We start from the raw sequence: 14,850 nt of genomic DNA on the forward strand, positions 1-14,850 counted from the left end.
ATAATAATGCATTACATTTTAGAAAATGTAAATATTTAAGACATTCAAGTTCAAGTGCCTCAGATATGTGCAGTACTTGAGTAAATGTACTTAGTTACTTTGTACGTCATGCATAAACAACACAGTTTGTCCCCTCCTCTCTCTCCCTCCGTTCATGTGAAGGGATTAGGCTTCAGGGATTAGAGACAGATGTAAACCAGAAGTCGAGCTCCAATCTAATTCTGCTGCCATCACAGCAGAGGAAATGTCACGGCTGGGGTCAAGATTAATCTTGCCCCGCCTTCTTTTACATCCTGGTCTCATTCCCATTGGCCCGCTGCTTGAGCGACGGCGCCATCGTCCAATAGGAACAGAGAACGGGGACCTGCGGGGGAACCGCTGCGCAGATGTGTGTACAGAAGACAGCGCAGGTTTCGCTGAGAGCAGGAATAAGCGTTTGAGAGGGAGTCACGAACCGCTGAGGCACTAAAACACGCAAGGTAAGCTTTATATTGTGTGTCATTACGATAATGATATAAATTAAGCGTGTTAGGACATCGAATTCTTGTGTTATTGTGAGTTTAATCGCCTGTAAACTCGGGGAGAGAGCGGTGACATAGGTAGGTTGTCTCGTATTTGTTAATTTAAAGTAGCATGCTCACTTAAAAATGCTAATTCCTGTTTGCAAGGATAATTTTCACAACGTATTTGAGTTATTTACGTGCAGGTTTCAGTCTCTGGCGTTTGTGTGCATGCTTTGTTAAGACTAACCTTCTCAGTTTGACCCAGAAATGGGTTTTTAAAAGTAATTATCATGATATGATTGAGTATAAAACAGGCTTTTGTGGTTTTAAATTCTATTTTGTGTTTGTATGCAGCTTTTTGAAGTTATTCCAGCCTTTTAAGACAGTTATTTCACCCCTAAATATGTATTGTATGTCACATTTTTTTTGATAATCCAATAATATGCTTGTTCATATCTATCATATAGTCTTTTTTGTCAGCGTGGTACATTTTAAATGATTACCAATCATTTTAAGACAGTGGCTGGGCTTTTTATTAGTCATTTCCTCATACCAACGTGCACGTCCAATGTGCCCCACTTCCACTTCTTGTCATCTCTTGCATGCGTTCATTCTTGCAAACGTCCCGACACATGAAGCAGCAGCTGGGAGATTTTACTAAAACAGATCTGCCATTCATGAAATCTGATCCACGGTCTTGAAAGGCCAAGGAGGACTGGCAAGAGAAGGGCTGTCACGACCTGCCAGTTTAGAGGTCATTCGTTTGTCCCAGTCCGGCACAGTTCGCCCTTGTTTCAAGGTGCTTTTTGTCCCCTCTCACACCACCTTCCTTGTCTTGTTAATCTGCAATCCCTCATCGCTTTACACTTAGATGCATGATTGAAAATTACACGCACGCTCACGCACAAAATTCCCACAGTCCTTTTAAGGGCCTGGACACAGCGCAGTACACCTGACAAGCTCAGTGTGTGTGTGTGTGTCAGGTAAACCATGGCCTCTGAGAGCTAATGATACAAGGAGGAAGACTTTGCTCTTTGGTTGCAGCCTCCTCTGACATTTATTCCATTACGAGAAGCGAGTCTGGCTGCAGTCCCACGTTTACACCAAACTTTAACATACAGCTCTGTCTGACGGGGCCTGTGCTGTCAGGTTTGTTCCCCCTGACTGAAATCTGACAACAGATTACTCCAGCTGACTGTTTAGGTCCAAACACAGCGAAGGTTTTAAGCTGTATTCAATACAGAAAAGTGTACCCAAGCTTTTCTATTTGACCCTGAGAAGCATGTAAGAATGTGTGGGTGTGTTTGGCAGTTGATACTGTCATGCTGCACATTTAAAGTTCAGATATTAAGCTGGAGTGTCGGGGTGATTAATCAGTGACTAGTCTGGGCCTGCTCTCTTTCTTCTCGCTCGAGACAACTGCAACCTTGAAATGATTCTGAAGTGTGTCCACCCCTTTTTCGAAAAGAAAAAACCATTGTTCTTCCTAAATTGAATCGAAAAGGAAAATGTGATGCTTTCCTGTTCTCCCGTAGCTGTGGGCTGGCTGATCGTCACTTTCACTTTCGGTTTCATTGAGTGAAAAAGTCCCCGAAATGTGTTTGTGATCATCCAATAAAGAGCTTGTTTCATTCTGTCTTTTTGGGTACTTTCACATCTCACACGTAGTAACTGTTAACAGTAGAAGTAGGGACTGTGGCCAGGCTGCCAACTGAGCTGCAGTTACTGAAATGTAGGAGTGTTTATTAACTATTTAAGTACCTCTTTGCAAAACTAGAGCACACAAACCTGGAATCAGGAGTAAGCCTGTCACAATTAAGGTTGTAACTGTATGAGATTAACAAATTCTTAAAATATCACAGTTGCATGTGTCTCAACATACAGTACAACATCTTTTATTATTATTATTGCTATTATTATCAGTTACAGGGATTTTAAATAGGATAGCAGTACAATAGTAGGTGTATTTGATTTAATAACACTAATATAGAAGGTTTAAATACTGTAGATTATCAAATGTCACCATAACTGCTTTTTGTTTGGATTATTTCTTTGGAGTTTTTTTATGCAGCTGATATAATGAGAATATAGTTGCATAAAACTGCAATTGAGTTATTAGTATGTAAACAAATGTGCCTGTTAACACAGTGGGTAATGATGAGGTCAGCCAAAATGATCGAGGTCTGTTATTCTTCCCCACTTTCTCATTTCACAGATGTCGTATGCCAGTGACAAGCTGTACAGGGAGTACTTAATCAAGAATATGCCGACAATTGTGACCAAGGTGAAAGCGAGGGAGATAGTGCCGTATCTGCCTTGCTTGACTGACTACGACAGGGTAAGTTTCATCAGCTATACTGACTCCGAACACGAGCACTACATGAACAGTAAAGTGATAAACTGATGTGTTTTTCACTTTTGAAATAAAATACAATTTTAGGAGACGATTGAGGCCAAAAGAGAGACGCATGGCAACTACAACAGCATGGTGCTTCTTCTGGACTGTCTGAAGAGAAGAGAAAACTGGCCCGAGCAATTCATCGAAGCACTTGAGGCGTGTGGCCATCCGACTATGGCAGCTGAGATCAGAAGAGAATACGACGCTCTGAGAGGCATCAACAGTAAGTCAGCGCAACACTAACACTGCAGAATTGGATGTTTTGAATGTGTGTGTTCAGTCAGATGTAAATGACATTGTTTGCTGTGCCCCAGATTCCAGCCCCAGCTCTCCTCCAACGACTGTCATCAGGGCACACGTCCATCCGACCCCATCTGCCAGTCATCTGCCCATCCCAGAGAGTGGTGGAACCAGTCAGGCTGCTGCTGCTGCTGCTGCTCCTGCTGCTCCTCCAGCTGAAGCAACAGCTCCTCCAGGTGCTGCTGCTGCACCTCCAGCAGAAGCAACAGCTCCTCCAGGTGCTGCTGCTGCACCTCCAGCAGAAGCAACAGCTCCTCCAGGTGCTGCTGCTGCACTTCCAGCTAAAGCAGCAGCTCCTTCAGCTGAAGCAGCAGCTCCTCCTGAGCGAGCTGCCCAGGCCTCACCCCCTCTGGACGTCCCCATGCAGCCACAAGCCCAAGTTCCTGAGACTGTTTCTCCGCCTGAGCCTGTCGCTGAGCCTCCACAGCCAACTCAAATCGAAGTGGCACCTGCTCCATCAACACCTCCTCCTTCCCCTGAAACCCCACACACTGAGGCGACAACAGCAACCCCACCTCCTCAGAGGGAGATCAATTCTCACCAGGAGCCGGAGGAAAACTCTGAATCAGATATCCAGGATATTTCTGGTGATAATGGTGTGACTGCAGGAAACGGCGAGGTATCGATCAGCCCTGTAGACACTCCACCCTGCCCTGATCCTCTCCCAACAACAACAACAACAGCAACAACCACAGAGGTCAGGCCACCACGGAGTCCCTCTCCGACTCAGATAGACTCCGATGTGACCGATGGATCAGATTTCCTCCTGACGACCCCAGAGAAGCCTCCGGTCCAGGACACCACACCTCCTGTGAACATAAAACCTGCTGTTGTCCTGCAGCCTGAAGAGACATCTGAACCTCCTGCCACAAAGGTGAACACCTAAATATGCTTCTTTAAGAATTAGTAATACAAAATAATTCATTTTTATTATTATTATTATTACTATTGTATTACATAAATCCTGCCTCTGTGAAGCTTAATGTGTTTAGTTTTTGTTGAACAGCATATCAGAGAGGGATTAATTCATCTAAACTTTGGGGCAGTTGTCCGTTGAAGTGTTTTTACTTGACTTTAGGGCTGCAAGGAACTATTATTTTCATCGTCAGTTAATCTGTTGTTTATTTTCCTGATAACCGGAGCAGCTGTTTGGTCAATGAAACGTCACAAAAAATTGTTTCCCACAGCCCAAGTTGACGTGCTTAAATGTCTTGTTTTGTCCACAAGTCAACGACATTCAGTTAAAGTCAAAATAGAGGAGAGAAACCAGAAAAGACTCACATTTAAGAAGCTAGAATCAGAGAATTTTGACGAGTATAATACTTGACAGCTAATCAAGTAATCGGTGCAGCTCTGCTAGACTTAACAGAATGACACCAACGTCCTTTTTGAAACATAAACTTGACAAGTATCAATTTCACCTGCAGGTTGTTGAAAGCAGCCCGGAGACAGAAACTGCACCTGCAACCTCCCCCCTGCCTGGTGCTGCTGGGTTCGACAGCTCTCTCTTTGATGACAGCGACGTGTGTCTGAGCAAGCCTGGCCACCTTGTCAGCATTTATCCACAAAACAATGGCAGCCCTGCTATCCCTGCAGCCAGCCCTCCAGCGGAGCCCTACTCGGGTAACAGTGACCGACTGGAAATGAGCGAGACTGCACCGGACGCTGTGAGCACGGCCCACGTCCCCACATGCTCTGCTGTCAGCTCCACCGCTGAGATCACACTGTCTGCACTGCCGTGCCAAGAGAACGGCATCGCTCTTGACCACAACGAACCGGAGGAGAACTTCTATGAGTCTACTGGTCAGAGTTTGGGACTGCAGGATGTGCGGGAGAATGTGGTGCAAATATCCGAGGAGCCGTCTATTCTCAACTTGGACGGCCAGAGCTCAACGCCGCAAGCTCAAATCTTCAACGGTGAAGCAGCCAAAGAGATCACCTCTGCACCACCAGTACCTTCTAACGCTGCTGATACTGTATCGAGCGTGAACACCCCCTCCTGTGAGAACCACCACCTGTCGGAGCCTGCACCAGCTGAGGCTTCGCGAGAGCTGAAGACCCTGCAGGATTCAGAGAAGATTTCTCCCTCTCGCACCCTCCCAGCTAATACAAAGTACATTCTGACCGCTGCAGGAGTGGGCGCCTGTGCACTGCTGATGGCGTGGAAGTTTAAGAATTAAGGGGACTTAGTACCTTTTAAAGGAAGAGAAGATTACGGCTTTAAGGCTTGGGAAAGAGGATCTTGAGGGTATGGTGCCTTATTGCAGTCCCTGGACTGGGCTGGCGTGAGGCAGCTGTTTAATAATTACCTATAGTAATAATAGCTGACTGGCCAGACCTTTGATCATGTCATTAATTACAGGCCTGTTAGGAAGTCGGACTGTGTTTTATTATTTTACCCTTGAATGAAGTCAACCTTAGTGAGCAGAAACCAAATCTACCCTTCGTATTGTGGTCATGGAACTGGGTTTGGATCTCAGGTTATTTATGCACTAGCTGCAAGTATGTGGTTTTTAAAGGTTCACAGAAACTGTGTATTAATGATGGAAATGTTCATTCCTCTGATAAACACTCTGTTGGCTGTCATCCAGTGAGGATTAGAGAAGCAAGGACCTGAATTTTACTGGATTTGGACTGTGGAAGGAAGAGAACCAGCACCACACTTTCCTTTCCTGGTGTCAGTGGGAAGCGGTGCTTTTAATGATGGCTTGTGCACTGTCTGTATTTATTTGTACATATATGTAAACAAACTATGTAGTTCAAATAATGTATTTTAAGAAAAACTGATGTGTCAAATCTTTCCAAAGCAGTTATGTCTCATATTTAGCATTTAAAGAATTAAAGAATTGAATAATTGTATATGGATCATAGTCTTGACCAGTGGTCTCAAAGAGGGGTCCTTGAGGGGGTCCCTAGCAAAACGGGGAATCATTTAGTTGTGCTATAAGTCTGTCATTTAGTTACTATTTTAGTCATAGCTTTCACACACTTTCTTTTAAAACATTTAAAGGCAAATTTCTTATGAGATGGGTATTCATGGTCTTATTTGTGTCGGTTTAAGCTCCTTGAGAACCACTGGAAGACCAGTAACTCCCAAACATTTCAAAACCATTGTCCTCTTTGATAGTTTCTAGTCCTGTTTCTTTCTTAGCCACATACTTAACTGAGGTTTTTAAGCGTAATTAATGCTTATGTCTTTCGTATTGATGTTGGAAATTGGAATATAGAAATGTAGCTAATGTAAACATCACCTGTGTTTTTATTCAGTGAGATAATACATAAAAATGTGCAATAAAAAATTGGGAATGCACAAAAATGCACTTGGAAGACGCCCACTTTGGTGACCACTGGTCCAGACGTGTGCCTGTGTGCTTTCTGGCTGTTATCATAATGTGAATGTTTGAGATGACATTTTATTTTTCCAAGTATTCGTCCCCTTTAAAAAGAAATACGTTTTACTGTGATATGTTCTTTAACATGGGATTTCATTGTAAATAGTGTTGTCTGTACAATCAGTGTCAGGGGGAATCAAATATTTAGAAGGTTTTGCGCTTTTTAGGAGGAAATTTGAGCTGCAAAGCTGCATTGTTGATCAAATGTATCATCATGATGATACACATGTACAGTGTAATCTCAGTTAGGGTTAGAGTTAGTTAGGTTTGAGCTCAATTTTCATGCACTTGTTTCTAGCTATGCACTTGAAAATCATGTCAATAAACTTAAAAAATCAAAAATATTGAATGTGCATGTTGAATTCCCTTCAGAGAAACCACTAGTTTTGATAACATAATGCTGCTTTTTCTAACTTGTTGTTACTCAGAACAACGATGACAGAACATCCTTCATCACATCAGTTATCTGCCTGGCTGATCATCAAGGCCACTGTTTAGTTATTTTCTGATTATCGGTATGCATGTTTTTTTGTGTGTCTGATTGCCGTTATAAAGCAAATAATTCGAAAATATCTGAAATTACCGCTCTGTGGTCTCACTAAATGTTTTGCCCAACACACTATGTCATTGGTTACACGTCACACGTAATAGCCTATCAACACTGAATAAATAATAACTAAAATAACGGAGAGGAGTGTAAGTATTAGTAGAAGCAAACGGAAGTAAACTCAGTACGTGTGTATATTGTCGTTATGACACTGTTAACGCATTAAATGAAATGTTTTATCAGTCCCCTTAAATACAAATGATCGGTATTGGAATATTATTGTATGCACATATATAAATATCAATAATGCAAAAAAAAAACAAAACACACAAGTAGTTTAATAGAATTAAAATAATAGTAAGCCTTTTGCACTTTATCTTACTAATCTAGAAATTGAATAGAAGTGTAAATCATTGTGATATACTGTATCTATATTATGTTACATTTTGTACATCTTGTTCTCATAATTCATTGGGATTATAAAAAAGCGTTGGTTTTACTTTGCTTTTTATGGAAACATGATGTTCTTTCCCCCGAAATCTCAAGAAAAATGTGACATCAGCATCCTTTTATAAACTCTCTGACTGGAGCGGATTGCCTTCTGATTGGCTCTGGCGCCCTTCAATCACCTCCTGGCCCCGCCCCCTCAGCCCTGACAGCGAACATAAAAAGGACATGTACCCCGGCCGTGTGACGAGACAGCTACTTAGCTAGCTAATTAGCTAGCTCGTAGAGCAGCGGACTTCATTGTCCACAGAGATTATTGACGTCCAATAGCTTAATTGATCATAAACTGCAGCATATATGTAGCTAATTGGTCATTTTAAATGGCGTTCAATGGCCACCAACGCGAGGATGAAGGTATCGACGAGGACGAAACGCCCACGAAGCAGCCGCGCTCCGAGAAGGAGATGCCCGGTTGTTTCAAGACCGAGCCCCACAATGAGGCATCCGCCTCGGCAGGAAGATCCACATCCGAGCGGCGGACCTCCAACTCGACGATGAGACATCGGGCCGACTCGGTGAAGAAAACCAGGCCGCGTAGGTGTTCACATTTCTTCGCGTGGGCTTAGTGTATTTACTGGGGGAGGTGATGGCATCGTCGCATGTTTACAAAAAAATCAAAAGGCGTTCCCCCACAAAAGACAGCCAGTGAAAATACAGATTTAGGTAGAAAATCCTTTAATTAGCCACACGAACACCTCAAAATAAACAGTAAAAATCTGCTAAATGTGCTGTGATGATGTGAAAACAGGAAATAATTTTGTTACAGCGTAATATCGGTGAGCTGTAGTGCCAGTAAATAGCCTGGATCTGTTTTGCAACAAGATGGCGTTCGTGGTACACACTGTACCGCTGCTTCTGAGGATGGAGCTGCATGTCATTATGTCCGCCAACAATGAGACATCAGATGCATGCTGTCATTGAGCATTTCATTTGTAAAAAATAAATAAAATAAATATCATATTGTCATCGAATTAAAAACAACATATGGGTTGATTAATAACAGTTTTGCATATTTTGTTTTCTCACATCTTGCAGCATTTCCCTGGTTTGGCATGGACATTGGAGGCACCCTGGTGAAGCTGGTGTACTTTGAGCCCAAAGACATCACAGCAGAGGAGGAGCAGGAGGAGGTGGAGAACCTGAAGAGCATCCGCCGCTACCTCACCTCCAACACCGCCTATGGTAAGACGGGCATCAGGGACGTGCACCTGGAGCTGCAGGACCTGACGCTGTGCGGCAGGACGGGCAACCTGCACTTCATCCGCTTCCCCACGCATGACCTGCCCGCCTTCCTGCAGATGGGCCGCAACAAGCACTTCTCCAGCCTCCACACCACCCTCTGCGCCACGGGAGGGGGGGCGTACAAGTTCGAGTCTGATTTCCGCACGGTGGGTCTGCGTGTGGCGTCTTTTTGTTTGGTTTTTTTACAGGCTGGACAGCTGAGATGGACAGGGAGGAGAGAAAATCCACACGTATTTATAGCGTGTGATGGAGGTTACTGCAGTCATAGCAGGGATGGAGAGCGCTGGAAATCCACAGCCTGTGAAAATTAGCACAAAAGGTCATTTAAATAGCTGTCTTATTTTAGAAAATCCTAATGCAGCTGGCAAGAAATCAAAGCAATTTCATTTTCTGACCAGGGCTGCTGTTATCCATCAATTTCCTGATTATTTTCATGATTTCCCAGAGGCTCAAGTTTCCAACCAGCAGTCCAAAACACAAACACTCCTCATTATCTATCAGAAATGAAAAAGAATAGCATCAATTCCTTACATTTAAGAGGCTGGAACCGGCAAATATTGCAATTTTCTTCGATTAATCATTCATCAAATGGCTAGAAATAATTTTCTTTCGATCAGCTATTTAACTACAATCGTTGCAGCTCCATTTCTGACAAATTGTTAAGATCACTTTTCTGCCTTCTGCACCACAGGAAGCAACAGAAACGACAATAAGATAAACCATGATAATTTATGCAAGGAAACTTCTATGTAAATTCAATGTCGATAAATAAAACACAGGGTAAAATGAGTCGAAAGGCTATTTTTGTCTTCTGTAGTCGGCTGGCCGTGGTGTTTTAAAAATGCTTCCTCAAATACGCCAAGGCTAAAAACGAAGCAAAACAAAACGGGGCGCGCAGGTTAAAGATTGGAAAAAGACAGATAGTTGTTCAGAACTGTAAATCAATTGTAGCAGACTGTAATAAAGGTTCCTGTTTTTTTGCCCCCTGCTGTCCCTCCTCGCCCCGTTTCCTCCCTGTGTTCTCCTGATCACATCCCCTCAGTGATGTAATCCATGTTCTCTCTTTCTTCTCCAACAACAACAACACACACACACACACACACACAAAAAAAGATGGCGGACCTGCAGCTCCACAAGCTGGATGAGCTGGACTGTCTGATCCGGGGGGTGCTGTACATCGACTCGGTGATGTCCAGCGGACCCTCGGAGTGCTACTACTTTGAAAACCCCACTGACCCGGATCATTGCGTCCAGAAGCCCTACACACTGGAGAACCCCTATCCTCTGCTGCTGGTCAACATTGGGTCCGGGGTCAGCATCCTGGCCGTCTACTCTGAGAGCAACTACAAACGAGTTACAGGGACCAGGTAATTATCAGAGATGGATTAAAAAAATGTCTGAAAAGGTCTTTTAAAAGCATTAAATTGAGGTGTTTGACACCAGTAGATGCCTTGCTTCACCTTGAAAGTTGTGACAGGGATTTTTCACTGTCTTCTGATATCTTATAGACCAAAATATTACCTGATGATTTGAGTAGATCAACAGAAATGTTGCTTTTTTGTTCAGATGGATGCTTGTTTGTCTTTGTTTAAAATCTGACCGTGTAATGTCAGTGATGGAGGGATAGCGCAATCGAGTGCAGAACAAGAAACAGAAACGTGACACACATGCTGATACCAGCTTATAAAAGTGATGACCGGTTTTACAGGAGGGTGACCTGTAGGGTGACGTCTGCCCTCCGTGTCTCCCTGGTGTGAAATGTTTTTTTACCAAACCACTTTCCTGACCAACTGTTTAGTTGTGAAACTGCGAGTTTAATTAAAATGGTCCTTTTTTTTTGTGCGTGTGGTCAAGCTTAAAGTTAGACTGATGGTTTTCCCTCCTCCTACGCTCTCTGCTGGTTTTATTTTTACTTGTGGTTTCTCTGTCTGGTGGTTCTGGACTCATGAATGCTGAGTTCTCGCTCAACATAATGGCCCCTTGTGTTCAGAAAGAAACACTAGATGAGTGGGTTTGAATTAGGAGTCTATAATGTACGCTCTCTTTTCTTTGACGATGAGCCAGTCTTACTTTTGGCAGTACCTTTTTATTCCTCTTTGCCCTTAATTTAAGACTCCCAAGTTAGACGTTCCAATCCCCGCCCAGCCGAACACTGATGTATTTACATTTCTAAAATACCAATAGTTCATATATCATCCGTGTGTGTGTGTGTGTTCACAGCCTCGGTGGTGGGACCTTCCTGGGCCTGTGCTGCCTGCTGACCGGCTGCTCTACTTTCGAGGAAGCTCTAGAAATGGCTTCTCAGGGGGAGAGCACCCGAGTGGACAAGCTGGTTCGGGACATCTACGGAGGAGACTATGAGAGGTTTGGACTGCCAGGCTGGGCTGTAGCCTCAAGGTGCGGGTTTACAGCAGCTTTTTTTTCCCCTCCTTTATTACTGTAGAGCCTGTTTTTTTAATGAAGCAGGGAACCGGGACAGTGCTAAATATACTGTTTCCTGACCCAGGGTGAAAACAGGAAGCCTTGGTATCAGTTCCATGTACAATGAGCAACTGAAAACTGACTTTTATCTACTAATTTTTTATTACAATTGGCTTCCTCATTTTGATGCACATTATTACAGAAATTCCAGAAGCTTCCAAAGTACTTTCTCGTCTAACGTGGTTTGTGTTTTGCTCTTGTAGTTTCGGCAACATGATGTCCAAAGAGAAGAGGGAGTCGGTGTCCAAAGAGGACCTGGCCAGAGCAACGCTGGTCACCATCACCAACAACATCGGCTCCATCACCAGGATGTGTGCTCTCAATGAGGTCAGTGATGGGATTTTTTTGTGTTTGGTGAGTCAGGTTGTTTTTATAAGGGACTTATTTAAGGTTGACCTGTCCAGTTCCCCTCCGGCGCCCCCCGCTGGTCGTTTCCTCTTTGCGTTCAGCCTCTTTACGGTGCTGCCTTGTGGCATCTTGATCAAGCAGCATTGTACAGGGCTATGAAGGCGGAGAGGAGGTAAGCTGCAGTATCTTCAATCTACTACATAGATGACAAAAAAAACATTTAAGAAACTGAAAACAGCAAATTTTTTTACAGTTTTGCTTAAAAAATGACTGAAACGATGAATTGATTGTCAGTTTCCTTTCATTTATGAGTCGACCAGATGTTGAAGATCTAATGGATGATGTTTGTCGACTCATAATTATTTCCTCATTCTCTTTCATTACCAAGAACATAGAGAGGGTGGTGTTCGTGGGCAACTTCCTCAGAGTGAACACCCTCTCCATGAAGCTGTTGGCCTACGCCATGGACTACTGGTCTAAAGGACAGCTCAAGGCTCTCTTCCTACGGCACGAGGTGAATAACTCAACCTCTTATCTACCGCTGCATTTACGATGAGCTCAGTGATTTCTAACTGTTTCAAATTTTTCTTGATTTGTAGGGATACTTCGGAGCTGTTGGAGCCCTGTTGGAGCTCCTGCATCCGTCCTAGTCCGTCCCAAACTGCATCCAAAGAAGAACTTCATGTCAATCTGCTGCAAAGACCATGAGCACTTTAACCTTCTTCAGAATGACAGTGGGATGTTACGCCAGCCGTTAGACAGTTACTGTTAAATTTTTGGTTGCGGCAGGCAGAATGTCAAACATTTGGAGGTCCTGTTGTGTTTTCTGGCTTCTAAATGTTGATGCACATCTGCTGCTGTGGTCAGTGGATGGAAGTCTGCATCCTGCCCCGACAAAAGAGTCACTGTCTGCAGGACTTTTCAGAAAAGAGTTTGGTCTAAAATATCTCAAGGAAGTTCACCACAGCTGCCTGAAATACTGTCGGTTCAAAAAGTACCGAATCCTCCAGTGGGGATCAGGTCCTGGGCCCAATATTAGCAAGTACCTTTTATGGTTTATTTTATTCCTCGTACACACCAGGTGGACGGGAGTCACTTCAGTTGTCTGTTGATATCCTTTTGAGCTACACGTAGATACCTGTAGCTCTAAATGAACTCAAATAACTCTGGCTTTTAAAAGTCACGGATGATATCTTTAGCGGTGACTTTGCAATCAGCTGTTAATTGTTCTGTCAGGTGAGATATCGTCCTCGTGCTCCTGTTCACCTGGTGGTCTTAATAAACCTAAACAAAACACTTGAATCATTTACAACCACTCGTTTTTTTTATTATTTCTGAGCATTTACTCATCGTCACCAACTGTTTTCCCGTCACTGGATGTTGAATAACATTAAAACTTGCGCGTCAGAGTCTCTTTCAAATGACAACGTTCACATTTTATCGTATTCTTTAATAGCAACATTAACTGTTACCGTTATATATGGTCAGTCGTGAAGATTGTTTCTGCTTCTTTCGGTGATGAATATTCTGTTACAGTAGTTTTTCCTAATTTAAATCAATGTTTGTAAAGTTTATGACCTCACGTTTTTACTCTAAGCTGTCAGGCTATCAGGAAATCGACAATCAGTGTTGGGGCTAGTGACAGAAACTATACAGCCCCTTTTTTTTCCCAAACCTCTGCCCTGCTGAAGTGCCCTTGAGCCACTGCATCCCTTTCATTGTGGAGAGAAAGCAAAGCAAGATGAAAGAGATTGATTAATGTGATAATAGAGGTTGAGTTAGGGCTTTAAATCCCTGATTTTTCTCCCCGAGTTAAATAGAAGAAGTTCTTTCTAATGCAGAAGCTCGATGCATCCCTCCAATGGAGGTTTTATGTCACGTGACCGCAAACGATTTCTGTCTTAGGACCATCTTCAGTATGCACTGAAATAAAATATGAATGTCGGTCTTGATCATCGTCCCCGATGTTTTTGTTCTTTAAGAGCAATTTAGCGACGTTGAACTTGAAACATTTTGAACCTCGTGTCTCGACTGTTACACGTCCCATCATTTCATTTAATGCTCATCCGTCCCAATTTTAATGTAATCTCTTTGCTCAGTAATCAGTCCATTGATGGATTACAGGGACCAGAATGAATCACAACCTACCCAATGACGAGATGTGGCTCCCAGAGTTGTCGGAAATTCAGTGGACACATTCTTTCAGCCGTCAGTCTGTAAGTTGTATTCAGTAAGCTGATTTTAAATGAAGTGCCTGTCATGTTTTTGTATAGAATACATTAATGTGTCCAGCAGTGTGATTTTAAAATGAGACAAACTGATGTGTAATTCTCAAGGTTTCCCTCTGTTGTCTGCTTCTACTTTGCAAAGAAAAAATGTACTTTTTGTAACAGAGTTACAGATTTCTTATTGCATTGTCACGATTAAATCAAACATTTCATAACTTTGTGTGACTTGTGGCATTTTTATGAGAGAACTTTTCGGGTAAGTGTTTGGTGAAATAAGTTTATTCCCGATTGAATGAGACACACCTGTTTTTATTACATTTTAGTGGTCCTCATATTTGTTATGAATATTCTTATTCAAAAATCAGCATTTTTTTGTTAGCCTTGAGTCATGTCACTCAAAATCAATGCCGAATTGTGTAACTACTCTCAAAGAATAGGACACACCTCTTTTTATTGGATATTAGTGCTCCCCATATCTTTTATTAATATTTCTTATTAAAAATTAGCATTTTTTCAATAGAGTTCCTGTCATGTGACTGAAAATCAATGCCGAATTGTATAAATACTCTCAAAGAATAGGACACACCTTTTTATTGAGTTTTAGTGCTCCCCATATTTTTTATTAATATTTTTAAAAATCAGCATTTTTTTCAATAGTCTTCATGCCATGTGACTCAAAATCAATGCCGAATTGTAAACATGCTCTGAAAGAATAGGACACACCTCTTTATATTGGATTTTAGAGCTCCCAATGTATGTTTATTAATATTCGTAATTAAAAATCAGCATTTTTTGCGATAGATTCCATTTCATGTGACCCATTGATTCAAAATCAATGCCGAATTATCTTTCTATAATAGTTTAATGAGACACAACTCTTTTAACTGGGTTTTAGTCCTCGTCA

The 14,850-nt window shown here is 42.5% G+C and overlaps 2 protein-coding genes across 3 annotated transcripts; both read left to right on the forward strand.

Moving 5' to 3' along the window:
* The first annotated feature begins 366 nt into the window (after positions 1-366).
* On the forward strand, positions 367-6,937 carry mavs (mitochondrial antiviral signaling protein). The gene is made up of 5 exons (XM_030392274.1): positions 367-479; positions 2,719-2,841; positions 2,944-3,124; positions 3,216-4,075; positions 4,629-6,937. Exons 2-5 carry the CDS (start codon positions 2,719-2,721, stop codon positions 5,379-5,381), a joined length of 1,917 nt encoding a protein of 638 aa, XP_030248134.1. The 5' UTR covers positions 367-479; the 3' UTR covers positions 5,382-6,937.
* An 848-nt stretch (positions 6,938-7,785) lies between these two features.
* On the forward strand, positions 7,786-14,161 carry pank2 (pantothenate kinase 2). Of its 2 annotated transcripts, none has more exons than XM_030391638.1 (7): positions 7,786-8,181; positions 8,683-9,035; positions 10,003-10,256; positions 11,110-11,253; positions 11,574-11,697; positions 12,107-12,232; positions 12,318-14,161. In XM_030391638.1, exons 1-7 carry the CDS (start codon positions 7,968-7,970, stop codon positions 12,366-12,368), a joined length of 1,266 nt encoding a protein of 421 aa, XP_030247498.1. In that variant the 5' UTR covers positions 7,786-7,967; the 3' UTR covers positions 12,369-14,161. The 2 variants fall into 2 exon arrangements, with proteins under 2 accessions (XP_030247498.1, XP_030247497.1); XM_030391637.1 differs by having other exon boundaries at positions 7,787-8,181; positions 11,110-11,286.
* The last annotated feature ends 689 nt before the right edge of the window (positions 14,162-14,850 follow it).

Source organism: Sparus aurata, chromosome 16 (genome assembly GCF_900880675.1).
Source record: "Sparus aurata chromosome 16, fSpaAur1.1, whole genome shotgun sequence".
NCBI classification, from domain to species: domain Eukaryota; kingdom Metazoa; phylum Chordata; class Actinopteri; order Spariformes; family Sparidae; genus Sparus; species Sparus aurata.

Excerpts from the sequence above, each read along its gene's own strand:
- mavs (XM_030392274.1), top strand. The coding sequence starts at position 2,719 with ATGTCGTATGCCAGTGACAAGCTGTACAGGGAGTACTTAATCAAGAAT. Across the intron at positions 2,842-2,943 it reads GCTTGACTGACTACGACAGG|GAGACGATTGAGGCCAAAAG; the intron begins GTAAGTTTCATC and ends ATACAATTTTAG. Across the intron at positions 3,125-3,215 it reads CGCTCTGAGAGGCATCAACA|ATTCCAGCCCCAGCTCTCCT; the intron begins GTAAGTCAGCGC and ends GCTGTGCCCCAG.
- pank2 (XM_030391637.1), top strand. The coding sequence starts at position 7,968 with ATGGCGTTCAATGGCCACCAACGCGAGGATGAAGGTATCGACGAGGAC. Across the intron at positions 11,287-11,573 it reads GGCTGGGCTGTAGCCTCAAG|TTTCGGCAACATGATGTCCA; the intron begins GTGCGGGTTTAC and ends TTGCTCTTGTAG. Across the intron at positions 11,698-12,106 it reads GGATGTGTGCTCTCAATGAG|AACATAGAGAGGGTGGTGTT; the intron begins GTCAGTGATGGG and ends TTCATTACCAAG.